Source organism: Hippoglossus stenolepis, chromosome 3, assembly GCF_022539355.2.
Source record: "Hippoglossus stenolepis isolate QCI-W04-F060 chromosome 3, HSTE1.2, whole genome shotgun sequence".
Taxonomy (NCBI): domain Eukaryota; kingdom Metazoa; phylum Chordata; class Actinopteri; order Pleuronectiformes; family Pleuronectidae; genus Hippoglossus; species Hippoglossus stenolepis.
In genome coordinates this window covers 6,825,105-6,838,794 of record NC_061485.1, presented here as the reverse complement: position 1 = coordinate 6,838,794, position 13,690 = coordinate 6,825,105, and the positions used below count along the sequence as shown (strand labels likewise).

At 43.4% G+C, this 13,690-nt stretch overlaps 1 protein-coding gene across 1 annotated transcript in view; it reads right to left on the bottom strand.

Moving 5' to 3' along the window:
- The window catches only part of LOC118103543 (plexin-A2), a 74,768-nt gene that overhangs the window by 28,728 nt on the left and 32,350 nt on the right, over positions 1-13,690 (bottom strand). The window contains exons 5-11 of the mRNA XM_035150616.2: positions 10,873-10,973; positions 8,115-8,238; positions 6,790-6,943; positions 6,198-6,294; positions 2,994-3,108; positions 1,260-1,460; positions 236-332 (exon numbers count right to left, since the gene is read on the bottom strand). Coding sequence (XP_035006507.2) covers positions 236-332; positions 1,260-1,460; positions 2,994-3,108; positions 6,198-6,294; positions 6,790-6,943; positions 8,115-8,238; positions 10,873-10,973 — 889 coding nt within the window. The remainder of the gene's footprint in view (positions 1-235; positions 333-1,259; positions 1,461-2,993; positions 3,109-6,197; positions 6,295-6,789; positions 6,944-8,114; positions 8,239-10,872; positions 10,974-13,690) is intronic.

The window sequence follows — 13,690 nt, the reverse complement described above, 5'->3', positions numbered from 1 at the left end:
ACACGCCCGCGGACGAAGACGTGACCAGGAGCTACACTGAGCAAATATGATGATTCCATCTTCACCCCTCCAGGAGCACAAGTGATTGGGTGCTTTTTGATAGCACACCTCGCTTTTGTGAACTTTCTCTCGAGGCCATTTGGGAGCCTTGAAGTGTTCTCTGTGGCCCACCTTTCCCCCGAGGATTGAGTGCTTTACACTCCTCTGGTCTGGCAGTGATGGATTGCAGAGTTACCTTTAATCTTCTCGGGATTGTCGATGATGAAATTGCCGTTCCATACGATGGAGAGGTCCACTGCCAGGTCACTGATCTTCACACCCTCGTACATGTACTGAAAAGCAGATACGCAGAGTGAGGGAGTGTGCACAGGAAGAGAGAAAGTCAGAGATACAAGAGATAAAGAGAAAGAAAAAAAGATAGAGAAAGACAGAAGGGAGGGGGTGAGAGGATGAAAGTGCAGCCGGGAGACGAAGCTTTTAACCATCTGTCATTTCTGCCATGGTTGTCTGCTCCTCTCCTCTCTGACATGTGGGGACACAAACCCTGACTGTGGTGGCCAATCATCCACATCTGAAGAAAATGGCCTTTTTGCCCATTGTCACGGAGGAACAAGGTATACGTGCTGCATTTGAATTCCTCCTGTCGTTTGCACTGTGCAACAAACCTCACTGAGAAATCTCCTGAATTCATCCCAAACCTGTGACCTTATGTGAACACCTGCATGTCTGTCCATCCATCCATTAAGTAAATCGGTTGTCGCAGGTCGAGCTGGAGCCAAGGGTGCACCCCGGACAGATGGGTAATGTATTGCAGGGACAACAAGCTGAGACAGACATCCATTCTCCTACGGTTAGTCTTCAGTCAACCTAATCTCAATCTGCACGTCTCTGGACTGTGAGAGGAAGCAGGAGAACCCAGAGAAAACCAGACACATGCAAACTCCACAAGTGGGAACCTCCTAGCTGTGAGTTGATGGTGCTAACCACTGCACCACCGTGCCCAACTTACCAGACAAGGTCACACTGAGGTCACGCTCTCCAACCATTTAGCCTCTTTCCTTTTCTTACTCTTTCTTTCTCTCCTGTGCTTTGCACTTTTACTCATCACTTTCCCTTTCCTCTATACTTTCTCCACAGTATGCTCAACACCTCAGGCGGTTTTCACTCATGTACCCTATGTACCCTGCCTACACAGCATCCAAGATGTCTGCCTCATTTGACAGCTGTAAGACTCCCACTGGGACTGTTTGAGGTCATACCGAGCTGTTCTGGCACTGCACGCTGGTGCTGTTGAAGCGCAGCGCCGTGACACGGTGGCTGACACCCTGCAAGTGCACCACGCACTCGTAGCCCCGCTGGCCCGACTGCGGCTGGGGAAGGTTTCGGGCTTTCAGGGTGATGGGTCTGACTTCACCGGCCGGGATGAGGATTTCCCCAGAGTGAAGGAGCTGAGGGCAGTCCTGCAAAAACAACACACAAAATTAATAATTGTTTCCGTTCACAGTAAAGGTCATTAAACTTTGCATGTTAGCCAAGCTTACCTGTGCTTAATATTTCTGCTCTATCATACCTACTGTAAATAGCACTTACGCAACTCTGGATATCTATAGCCTCGATATAACTGTCTATTTATATACTGTATATCTCCATGTCTACACTGGTGTCTGCCTGTGGTATCTAATCTGCGTTATGAAAAAACATGAAGGACTCATGTAGCACAGGGATTAATGGGGCAAATAAATTGTTAATCCCAATGTAATTTGCATTCATCTGCTACATGTTACTTTCCACTACAGTAAACTGCATGTAAGGCTGTGGTCGGTTGTGGAAATACACTGTATTTTCATGTATTAGATTCTCAAGGGGCGATACATTTTGAAACAGTTTGTCAAAGTATTTATATCATCTTTGGTTATTGATAGTATTTTGTTATTGATAAATATAATTAAATGCTTTAAATGGCGCAGTCAGTAATATGTAGCCAGCGTTGCTTAATGGGGATGACACTGACTTGGTTACAGACTGAAATATCATCTCAATAATATGATGGGTTGCTATTACATCTGGTACATGTATCCATGGTTACCAAAGAACAAGTTCTAATGAAATCATTGAGCTTATTTTCTCATGTGAGGTCAAATTTTCCCAGTAAAACATCTCAAAATCTAGTGACATTAAATTAGACATTAGACAGACAATTTTATTCCAGCGGACGGATCCTAATGACTTTGATATCCGGACTCTTTTGTACCTTTTTTGGGCTTTGAGTAAAACTCTTAGCAGCTTTTGAATAGATGACCTTGTTATTTAGGACAGACATGTGTGTCCCATGCAGGACAACATGTATCACTTGATGGTGACTTGGTGACTTGACTCATGATATTTTTATCTAGCGCCACCATTGGGTCAAATTTTCCATTCATCTAATACTTTGTTTTATGATTGACTCAGCCTCAGCAGTGTTGTCAGTGTTTAGGATTAATCAACCTCGGAGCCCTTCGGCTACTGTCTGACGATGAATTAGCATCTGGGGGAAGAAGCTTGTATTTTGCTGCTTCAGTGTGAACAGCGACAACCAAAGCCTGCAACAAACATGATTGGTCAAACTAGAAATGGTAACCAGAGGCTTCCGGATTCCGCCTACAGATTCTGCAAATTCACATGCAGAATATAAGATTAAGTGCTAATTAGCAGGTTAGCATACACATTCAACTCAGATAGCGAAAGTGTTAAGCATTATGTCTATATAGCATCAGCTTGTAAGCATTGTTATGGCGTACATTTTAGCATGCTGGTATTAGCATTTAAATGAAGATGAAGTACTCTGGTGGATTTCTTTGTAGTGGCTCTATAGTGTGTTTTTAAAATTTGAATTGTAGATTGTGTCCTCAAGGTAAAAGTGTCACATTGGAAAAGATAGACTGTGCTCTTGAAAGCAACAATTTAATTAGCTAATGAAACAGTGACTCTGCAGTGTCTCTGTGTTAATGCACCTCCGAGGCGTTGACTCTTCCCTCCTGGAACGAACAGCTGCTCGGGTCGTGGGTGCACAGGTTGCGGTATTTACACCAGTGGCAGCGGAAAGTGCTGTTTACACAGGACAGACACCTGCAGGATGAAATGAACGCATTAGTAAACACCGCACACCGAGCATACAACATTTGTATTCCTCTCTTTGTATGACAAGTTCCTTTTTGAAGTGATTTGTTAAAAAACGAATCCTTCCTCCCTTTCTGCCCTTAATCGACTGTACATCTTCTTCTCCTGTGTGAAGAGGATTGAAAAGAGAAGGACTAAAGCTTTCTGCTGAATTTATCTTGTCGGTATGTTTCGTGCGTAAGATCCGATGCCCTCAGTTTCTGAGCAGAAACCATGGATGGCTGTCTTTGTTGTGCATGACAATTAATGACCTTGACGATGAGGTATTGACAGGTTTTACGGTCTCTTGAAGCCCTTTTAAACACTTGTAACAGTGTTGTACTATATCAAAGCATTTGGAAGCTTATATCTATCACGGACATATCGTCCTTGTCAGATGCACAGCAGTTTTTTATAGTCTCTACAGTTTTCAAGGTGCAGTCACCCATGGAATTCTGGATTATGACAAACTTTGGAATGAAAGTGCCAAACGCAGATTTGATGGGTCGAATCGTGCAGCATCTCTGGCTCTGATTCTGTCGAGTCGACTGCAGCCAGCGGTCAGGTGTGGATTAAAGTTGAGCTGAAACAACCCGGTGGGACTGGATTTAATCACATTTTAGTCGACAAAACATGGAGGTGGTGCTGATTCAGCTCAGGGAGAAGAAGTGAGGGGTCGGTAGATGAGAGAATGGAGAATAGAGCGATCCGCAGCTGTTGATGCAACAAACAGAGCAATTGGAGAGCTGAAAATTGATCATGTGCTATTTCCCGGTGGGGGCAATATGGACTCTGCTGTGTATAATAGAGATGTACCACTGCACAGGAAGAAAACAGATCCATGCACTAGCCCAGTCTTTTCTCCTGAACATGCTCCTGCAATAAGATGAAATCTTGAGAGATCTGAAAAAAACACTACTTCGATTATTGCAGCTCATCGCAAGCTACAAGTGCAAATAAATATTGTGCAGCACCATTTTATTTTGATATCAATTAGCTGCCCAGGGCCGGTATGGATGTAGAAATGCCTGCTTGTGTGTATTTGTGTGTGAGAGAAAGACATTTGGGGGGGGTTGGCTATAAATAGAAGTAAGTGGCAGGGTGCTGCAAACTCTGGATAATTAATTACAGGGGGTTATGTGATGCTGAGGTGACGGAGGTGGAGGAAGAGGTGCTGGGCGAGGAGTGAGCTTGGTCTGAAGTATTAATCACATGGGTCCATGTGGTCACCTCACAGCTAATGGAGGACATATTGTTGTGGGGCGGCTCTGATGAGGCTCCAACTGTTTTTCTCTAATGGCTTAATACGGTTGTATTGGCTCATTCATGTTGCAGTCAAAGGGTAATTTGAATAGACGTCATGTGTGTCCACTGTTGGCTAATTTCCTGGGTTTGGCCTTGAGTACGACCATCAGTCAAATTGTCCCTCCCAGAGTGAACTTATTGTCAATGCCCTCAATCAAGCTGCCTATGGCCCAGTTGAAGTCAGCGAGTGTAACCTCAAATCCCAATAACACCTCGAGAAGAGAAGAAACATTCCTACTTTCCACTGTTAACCCGTCGACTACTCACAAGCTGTTTTCAGACATTAACTCAGGAAAATTGGATCTGGACATTTTCCAGCGTTTGCCTTTCTCATATGAAGAAAGCAGCAAGAGATTGTCTGCGTCAGACGCGTTCACAACATCAGGTAAATATCCAGAAAATTCAGGCAAGGGGCGAGGAGGCAGGACCCAACGTATAAGTTCCAGATTGACACAGGCATCTACTCTCATCGTTAAAAGCTTTCGAATCTCGTTTGTCCAAGTTTCTTCGTCCTCGACACGTCTGGCACCTCTTTTTCATCCTGAGTAATGTCAGAGAAATGCCAACAACACGCCCACATGCTCACTTTGAACTCCGGACATTTTACTGCTGCATTCTGACATGAATATTCTCTTGAATATTTTCTGGAAAGTTAAAGAAAAGGTCCTGAGCAACTGACTCTGACATTTGCGTTCTCACATACAGCCCCTTTCTAGAAAACACCTGGACTTCAGTGCATGTCTCAAAGCAGCTGGATAAAAAGTAGATAATTCATGACAAATGTTATATATTCATATAATATTGTATAATATTCAACACTGTGGGATTTGACTTGTTTGCTGAGATTTATTTCATCCTCTTGCACAGCCGTGAAAACTCACAAAGTTGCTGATGTGCAAGACTTTCTTTAAAGCTGACAAATGCTGCTAATTGGCATTCGTCCTAATAAGATCCACCTTTGTAGCAGCGTTGGTTATTGTTATTCAGATAGACACATTCTTACCCTAGTCTACTGTTGCGGTAAGTACAGTTGACACTAGCATAATGGATCAAAGTCTAAAGCAGCTTCCCTGCTCAGTTACCAAAGCTTATTTTTGGCAGGGTAGAACATACGAGCATTTAAATGAATTCCTTTTTCATTTACATTATCTTATTTGCCCTCCAGGCTCCACAGCAAGGCTAAAAATATAAAGAGTCTAAAGTCTGACAACAAACCCAACTCTGGCAGGGCCCCATGGGGCTCAGTAAAGTGTGTGAGTCTAATGGTTATCTGTATCGGGGTCCTAGGGGACTGGCTGTATACAGTGAAGCATGCCCAGCTACACTAGTTTTGTTCTAATGGAGAGCCTCCAGGTGTAAATATGGACATAAAACTTATCATGCTATTAATAAAAAGTAATGGTCATTGGGGCTGTTTTTCTCTTTTAGAATAATTGACAAAAAAAAAACCTGTAGCGCTCAGATTAGCAGAGATTAAAACTGTGAGCAGTGAGATCACAAACTGCCAGTTTAAGCAAACTGGAAACAAACAGACCATGGCGAGTGCATCATGTTGATTCAAATGAAATCTGACAGATAAATTGAACTCAGAGGTTATCTAACAGCCCCATCTTAAGTGGGCTTGTGAGCATCAGTGCATCATTGCCCTAAATTAAGTTGTGCTCCACCATCTATTCAGCAAATCAGAGGTGGGGGTTGGGAGTAAGGGTGGGGGGGTGGGGGATGGAGCAGGGGCAGTGGCAGCTGGGACTTACGTTTGATGAGTGCTGCAGTTGTAGAACTTCACCTCCGTGCTGGCGACCATTTGACCCGTCTCCTTTGAGTTTAGACGAAGTTCTACGCCTGCCCAGTCTGAAAGAGAGAGAGAGAGAGGGGCGGGGGGAGAGTGAGTGAACAGAGGAAACGAGGGAATGAAAAAATATGCGAGGGGGATAACAGGATGAAAAAAAAAAGGTGAGTGAGAGAGAGGCAAAAAAAAGAGTAGAAGCGGGTGAGCGAAAACAATGAGCGAAAAGAGGAGGTCAAAATGAGAAAAATGTTAATGCTTTTATCTCGCTCCTGTAAAGAGCCACCTGGTGTTTGCGTCGCTGCAAGGGCACATTGCTGTTGTCTTGAGAAAACCTTCAGTCAGAAAACTTCAATTGAAGGATTACTGTATTTGCTCAGAGGAAAATTCTACAGCTACTTATCAAACTCTTGGGATAAACTAAAAAAACCGCAGGGTGGTCAATGGGAAGAGAGAAAGCTGCTTTTTGTTTGTGTTTCTGGAGTGTTGACATTTTAAGCTTCTCAGCTGTCGTTGGTGACTTTTTAAGTTTTGTTTTGAAACCTGATGTCTTAACTCACCTTGTCCCTCTGGTATCTGAGGGACCTCCTTCCCGGCCGGGGACAGACACATGACCCTGTTCCCCTTGACGTGGCCCTCCACTTGGGCTTGCTCGCCAAAGGAACAGGTGACGCCGGCCGAAAGGTCTGGAACGTTATTCACCTCCAGCAGAAGCTAAAAGTAAGAAGGAGAAGATTTCATGGGTCAAACATGAGACTGGTCTGGTGCATTGGTACCATAGACGGTTAATAAAGATGGACGACACGTTTCCACTTTGTTCCAATCCAGAATAATGAAGCCAAGACATCCTGGATAACCTATGGTTGATGCAATCTTGCACTGGTGACGTAAATTGAGACAATGAGATTGTGGTGTGGAGCCACTGTGTCTAGGTCCTGGAATAACAGGCGTTCAACTGAGCCTAACCTTATAGCATCAAATAACTAATGAAAAATAATCTTTGTAGAAAAAAAGAATGGGTACTTTATATTTAAATACTTTATATTTACATCGGGAGGGGCTCCTCTCTAAGGAGGCTGCCATGTTTTTTACAGTAGCCCCGACTGGAAAACCCCTTTTGAGTTTTTATGACAACTGAAGGTTACTATAGGTTCTTCTCCTTGTTTGGAAGAGGAGGGTGAGTGGAGGGGTATTCAGCTGCAACATGCAACTTCACCACTAGATGTCTCTAAATTCTACACACTGAACCTTTAATCTACACAAAATCTGAAGTATAAAAACCACAAATAATCCAAGAAGCGAATCTCCTGTCCAAGAAAAGTAGTTGTACATTTGAGCTCTCTGAAAAAAAAGTGTGCTCCCGTGGTGTGGGTCATCGGGAGCTGCTGCGTTTGGAGACAGACATGCTAGCAAGCTGTTTCCCTCCACTTCCAGTCTTTCTGCTCAGATAATCATCTCCCGGCTCCAGCTTGGTATTTAACATTTAAATCCATTTAAGTGTTTTTCTCAAAATGTCAAACTGTTCTCTGGTGATAATGTTCCTCGGCTCCTACTGTACCTCACTCCTCTCTTCACCTGGCAACTGTAGAAACACAGTGGAATTAAGCTTTCAGGGAATTTAATCAACCTGTTAGTCAACAGATAAGAGATGAAGACAGAGTTGCTCATTGCTACAAAAACAACTCCAGCATTGTCTCACAATACACATGTTTACACCAAAATAAACCGATGCTGATGCCATTTTCCCTTCAGCTCTCACAGCTTTCTCTCGCAGACTTCTACTTCCTGTACATGAGGCCGTACAAGGCTACTCACAGTGATCACTCATAAACAACGCGAGTGGACTGACAGCAGCTGTGACTGGTGAAATGACGCAGGGACTCACAGGGACACTATGTGCTGACACAGCAATGCTGTCCGGATGAGCGATAACTTTCACACAGCGGTCAATGTCAGTGGCGAAGCGGAAGGTCTCCTCTGCCCTCTGACACCGATCCTTCCTCGAGCACCTGTGAGGCAACGGAGACACAGAATCAAAATGTGAAAAAAAAAAGGGCATCAATCTTAGTTATGAATCAGGGACAGATTTTTTTGTCAGGGCTAGATGCATTGCTCTTTTTTTTTCTTTTTTTTTGCACAGAAGTTCATGACCTCAACTTTAAAACTGACAGTGTCTTGATTCCGTCAGGACTAAGTAGCCGATGGCATTACCAGTGCTTCTCTCAGACATGCACTGAAGTCCGGACATTTTCCAGAGCGCTTCTATCTGAGAACACAAAAGTCTGAGTAAGTAGCTCTGCACCCCCGCCCCGAGTAAAATGTCAGAGTGCGCTCATGTGAGCGAGTGGGCGTATTGATGATGTTCCTGACATGCGACAGATATATAACCGGAGGATGAAATTAGGCTCCATACACGAAGAAGACGCCGACAAAGATGTCTGAGTTTTTAGTGATAAGGGTCAACCAGGGTATTGATTTGCTATAAAGAAAAACACTTGATTTCCAAAGCTGAATTTATATGTCCTGCCTCTTACATTCCCTCCTGTGGGCGCAACCCATCGCCTGAATGATTCGGACATTTTCCTGTTGTTATGAATGCGTCTGACCAGCACAATCTCCTGCTGCATTCTTCCTATGTTTAAAGCAAAACCTGAAAAATGTCCGAACCTAATTCTCTGTACATTTTCCACGATTCATGTCTAAAAACAGCTCATGAGTCCAAGCTGTCCTGCTGAACTAGGATGTGAAACATGTACACATTATATCTGTGATCTGTCATGTTCCCTTGCATCATCTGGTTCTGGATCTGTCAGGTTTCTTGGTTCTTGGCTTTATAATTTTTTTTACATTTTTAACAGAAGAATAAGTTTCCACTCCCAGACCCCAACGGGCAATTAAAAGACAGAAGTGAACGGGGTTGGCAGCAAAGTTTGACCTTTATGATCTTTGAAGAGGGAGAAGAGTGCAAAGTAAAAGTACATTTAAAGTTATAGCAAATTTGCAATGATCAATTTGTCCAGTTTTAGAATTGACAGGCTGTTGTGGATGTTGTTTTTTAATGTAGTTGTATTGATACTGATTTCTTTGAAAACGGCCACGTCGGAGTTCTCAGCATGCAGGATACTAACACGCGGGCTGTACTGTACTTAAACGCTGCTTCAAAAAGAAAGATCTCAGCTGCAGAGACACATCGTAACTGGCAACACACAATATTCTGGCTGTTCACCATAATCTCGTTCTGTTAAATGTGTAATGCAGAGAGGAGAGGCTGCGCTTAATACACTCTCAGATGCTGCTGAGGGGGTGGCACCTCCTGGGAGAGCTCAAAGAGCACTGAGGCCTCTGCTGTAATTACAATGCAATATAAAGGCGGAATGGAAACGCGGTGACAGCTGTTGCTGGCTCGGCTCCTTGAGGCGGACCAGAGCCACGGGAGTACAGACAGTCACCTTCTGACCGCTCATCAGCTGAAGTGCCTCGGAAAAAAAACTCGTCTTTCATCCCCGGCTCTCTTTCATTGCCTTTTATTTGGCGTCTTTTATTCACCGTGTTTTGTCTGATGGAGCCATTTGTTCCCTTTTCCTTTCGGCTTTTTTACATGTTCAGCTACGCCCCCCCGCACACACACACACTCTGTCAGATAGGTGGCTTGGTGCAGCGTGCGAGGGGAGGGGAAAGTGAGGTGCTCAAAGCGATGTCCCTGACACTCAGTGAGATTATTCAGAGGCAAGAAAAAAACAGACTTCAATCTGGATTTAATAGACAGAGAAATAAAGTAGCCTCATTCCGCAGTGTGAGGGATCATGATTCACTTTGGGTAACTCCCGGGAACAACAGCCTATCTGCCCGCTGATAAGTGTAAGGCGTTAATTTAAATAAACAGCGTAATGGGACTTGCAGACAAAGTCAGCACTCAGGAAAAAAAGGGGGGAAAACTTTTTAATGAGGTAATTTAGATTAAAACTAAACATTATATATTTTTTTCTTCTCACTACAATAGCAGTTTGATAACACACTGAGAGCCCCAATTTAAATAATGCTGATCGTCATCAAGATACCGCCCGCTCGCTGAAATGCAGACGTCATATGATGAAACGGGGGAAAATCCCCGACTGAGGTCAGCTTCAAACACAGCGGCTGGTTCAGAAACACAGGGTTTGTAATCTCCCGAATCCCCTTTGGTCCATATCAAGGTATTATGCAAGCTAACCCTGGGGTCGGATAATTAAGATGGAAGAGATAAGCTCGCTCCGTCAGGTCCAAAATGTTCCCTGGGTATGTCGAGGTCCAGTTTGGACACCTGCTGTGTCTGCCAGGCTAATCCCTCCCTCCTCCATCGTTCTCTCGCCTGAGAGACAATCAAATCGGGGGGGCCTGCAGTCTGTGCTGTCCTAAGTAGTGCTATTTAAGAGGGATCACACTGTCCAACAACTACTTCCCTTTTTTTTAATGTTTGTCCCACCAGCTGTTGATAAGGGTGAACTCCAGGGAGTCTGCTGTACTTAACCACACAAATCATACGACCATGTGCTCAGCTCTATTTATGGCTTTATTTTATGAACTGTTTAGCAAACAGCAATATTGTGGTTTTAATCCCCCGGGGGTGACATGTGTATGTGGGGAGATAACGGCAGCAGACTCACATGTTGTACAGGACACACCAGCCACAGTGGGGATCTCCAGAGCTCAGGCACTCGGCGCATGTGCTGTACTGCTCACAGGCCTCCACGGGGACCTGAGCCACCTACAGCAGAGGAAAGACAGGGAGGTTAAAGAAAGACATGAATCATCACAGACATTAAGTGCAAAGTTGGCATCTGTACGCTGATGGATATGATGGTTGTAGCTGTCTTTAGTTATTTGACAAAGTGAAGCCAGATTCTGTCATTTTGATCCATATCATAGATCTTTATTTTCAAAACATCTTGTCGGCTTTTCACTCCATTGTCCAATGTGGAGACCAGAAACACAGGGAAGGCAGAAATGCTCAGAGTTTAACCAGAGACAAACAGATGTATGACAAACCAGCAGCCCAACAAGATGATCAATACAGTTTTAAAGGAATATGATAACATTTGGCATTTCACTAATTTGCTCGGCACATAATGAGAAAACTAAATTAATGTTATAATCTAATTATCACAAGCTCCACACACATGGTAACCTCCGCCTAGGAGCTTATATTTCCCCACAATGGTTGATTGATTGGTTGATTATGAGCTGGATTACTCAAAAACTGCTGAACTAATCTTCATGAAACTTGGTGGAAGGATGGAACATGAGCCAAGAAAGAACCCATCAATAATTGGGGGTACATTTTTTTCATACATATGTTATTCAGAAGTCGACACAGAGTCTTATTCTAAAGTCAAAATCATTGAAGGCAAAGCTACCTTAGAAATTATGGAGTCTATGTACAGTTCATCCAAAACAAACACCTACGATCCAAAGAGAACTGAATTTGCACTTCCACGCTGGAGGACCTCCTCACTAATTGTATGTAAAACTCTTTTGATTAAAGTTTCCAACTCTTTGTGTGACTAAAGTTAAAAATGACTGCCATGGAGTGGAAATAAGGTCACCGAAGGCGTGCAAACCAAAACATTCTGATGAAATAATAAGCACTTCTGATGAGGAGAGACCAAAGCCAGTTTCATCATGTTGTCTATTTTGCAATATATGGAAGCCTCATCGCAGTGCACACTGTAAAATATCCCTGAGGAAAACAACCCCATTTTTTTCTACTTCTCGCCGCTGACACAAATTTGCAACATGCAGTATTGTAGTTGTGCCCACATTAGGATTTATCTGATTTTTTTCTCCCCGCAGATGGTAGAAAGCTCATGAAATGACACCACAGCTATTTGAAAAGCATTTTCAGCAGCAGTGTGTTTATTTAACTTTTCTTTCTAGCGTTTGATAAAGGACCTGGCAGCGCTAAAGCATTTGTGGACTCGTGCAATGGTAATTACTCTGTGAGGACACAGTGTAGGTTTGTGTTGCTATTTTCCCCCACACACTGGAACTCATGCCAGCAGAGAGACACAGACAAACTGACAGACAACCACACACTCTACTACCGCTGCCACATCCGTGTGTGCACGTCTGGCAAAGCATAAGCTCTCCATTAGCTGTCGCACAGCCAGCACCACCCCTGCATACAAAACCAGGTTGCAGCCGCAGCCTGAGCCTGAGCCCGGCTATTTTATACTTTGTTATTATTCTCGGTTTGGACGTATGATGCAAGCAATTTCCTGATGTAAGCAATCACAAATGAAGAGTGGATTATGGATTAGAGTGTCTCCGGTGCTCTTGATAGCATAAGTGGGTGCTCTCTCAGGTCTGTGTTGGCAAAATGGATTATCTGCAGCTCCCCACAAAATAACTTTCTCTTTTTTTTCTTCTTTCCCCCAGCAGTTCAGAACCCATTTGGTGCATTCCATTAGCAAAATGATTTTGAAGTGCGGGTGGGGCCGAGGGCTTAAAGTCCATATCTGACGCAGTAGGAATAATCCATGAATTGTTGTGGGCTGGAGCTCGTCTAAACTAACAAAGTTGGTCTGTGGCCGTTTGGCAGCGTGACCTTTACCAAGGGGAGTGCTATGGATCTTCTGCTTTCTGCTGCACGGCTGAAAATCAAATGTGAAGCTCTTGCTGCACATCAGAGTTGATTTGTTTAGTGGATCTGACCCGAGCAGGAGCGCCCCACGCTGAATTCAAATAAGATATCCTCAGGTTTTATGTCCACAGGATAGTAATTATGATAGAGGCTCAGCATGTGGATTAGCTGATCACACTCCCTCTCTGTCGATTGGTTTTCTTGTTTTGTCCTGATCTTTTTTTTAAATTTCCCCTTAGCTGCAAACCAACAGTTTAGATACAGACAGTACACACAGGCAGAGGGAAAGAGAGGCAGGTACGATGATGCAACAAGGATCCATGACTGCAATCACACAATTGCTATGATTATGGTTTGTGTCTAAATCACTGGCCACAAGGATTCTCCAGTTACTGTTATTTTGTACATATAACACAATAACAAATGAAAAGCTTCAGAGGCCCAATGCATATCCTCCGCATTTGCTGAAATCTACATCTGAACACATCGACAAATACAGAATCAGCTTCCTTCTGTCTGGAGAAACATCTGCTCACTTCAACAACGTAGTTAAAGAATCTCCTCTTTCTGTTCAAAGCATCTTTGTTTTATCATTAATGACAAAAAAGAAAAGAGCACAGAGGAAATAATCAGTCTTTTGCGAAATATATATTTTTCCACAGTGGCTACAAATGGCAATGCTAAATTCGACAATTTAATATTGTAATAATGGGATTTCATAATGACAGATAAATATAATGGCATATGATGGGGAGTAATTTACTATTACTTTTATTAACCTGAAATCTAATGGGTCCACAAAATTTCATGGAAATCTGTTCAGTATTCTTTTTAGCAATCCT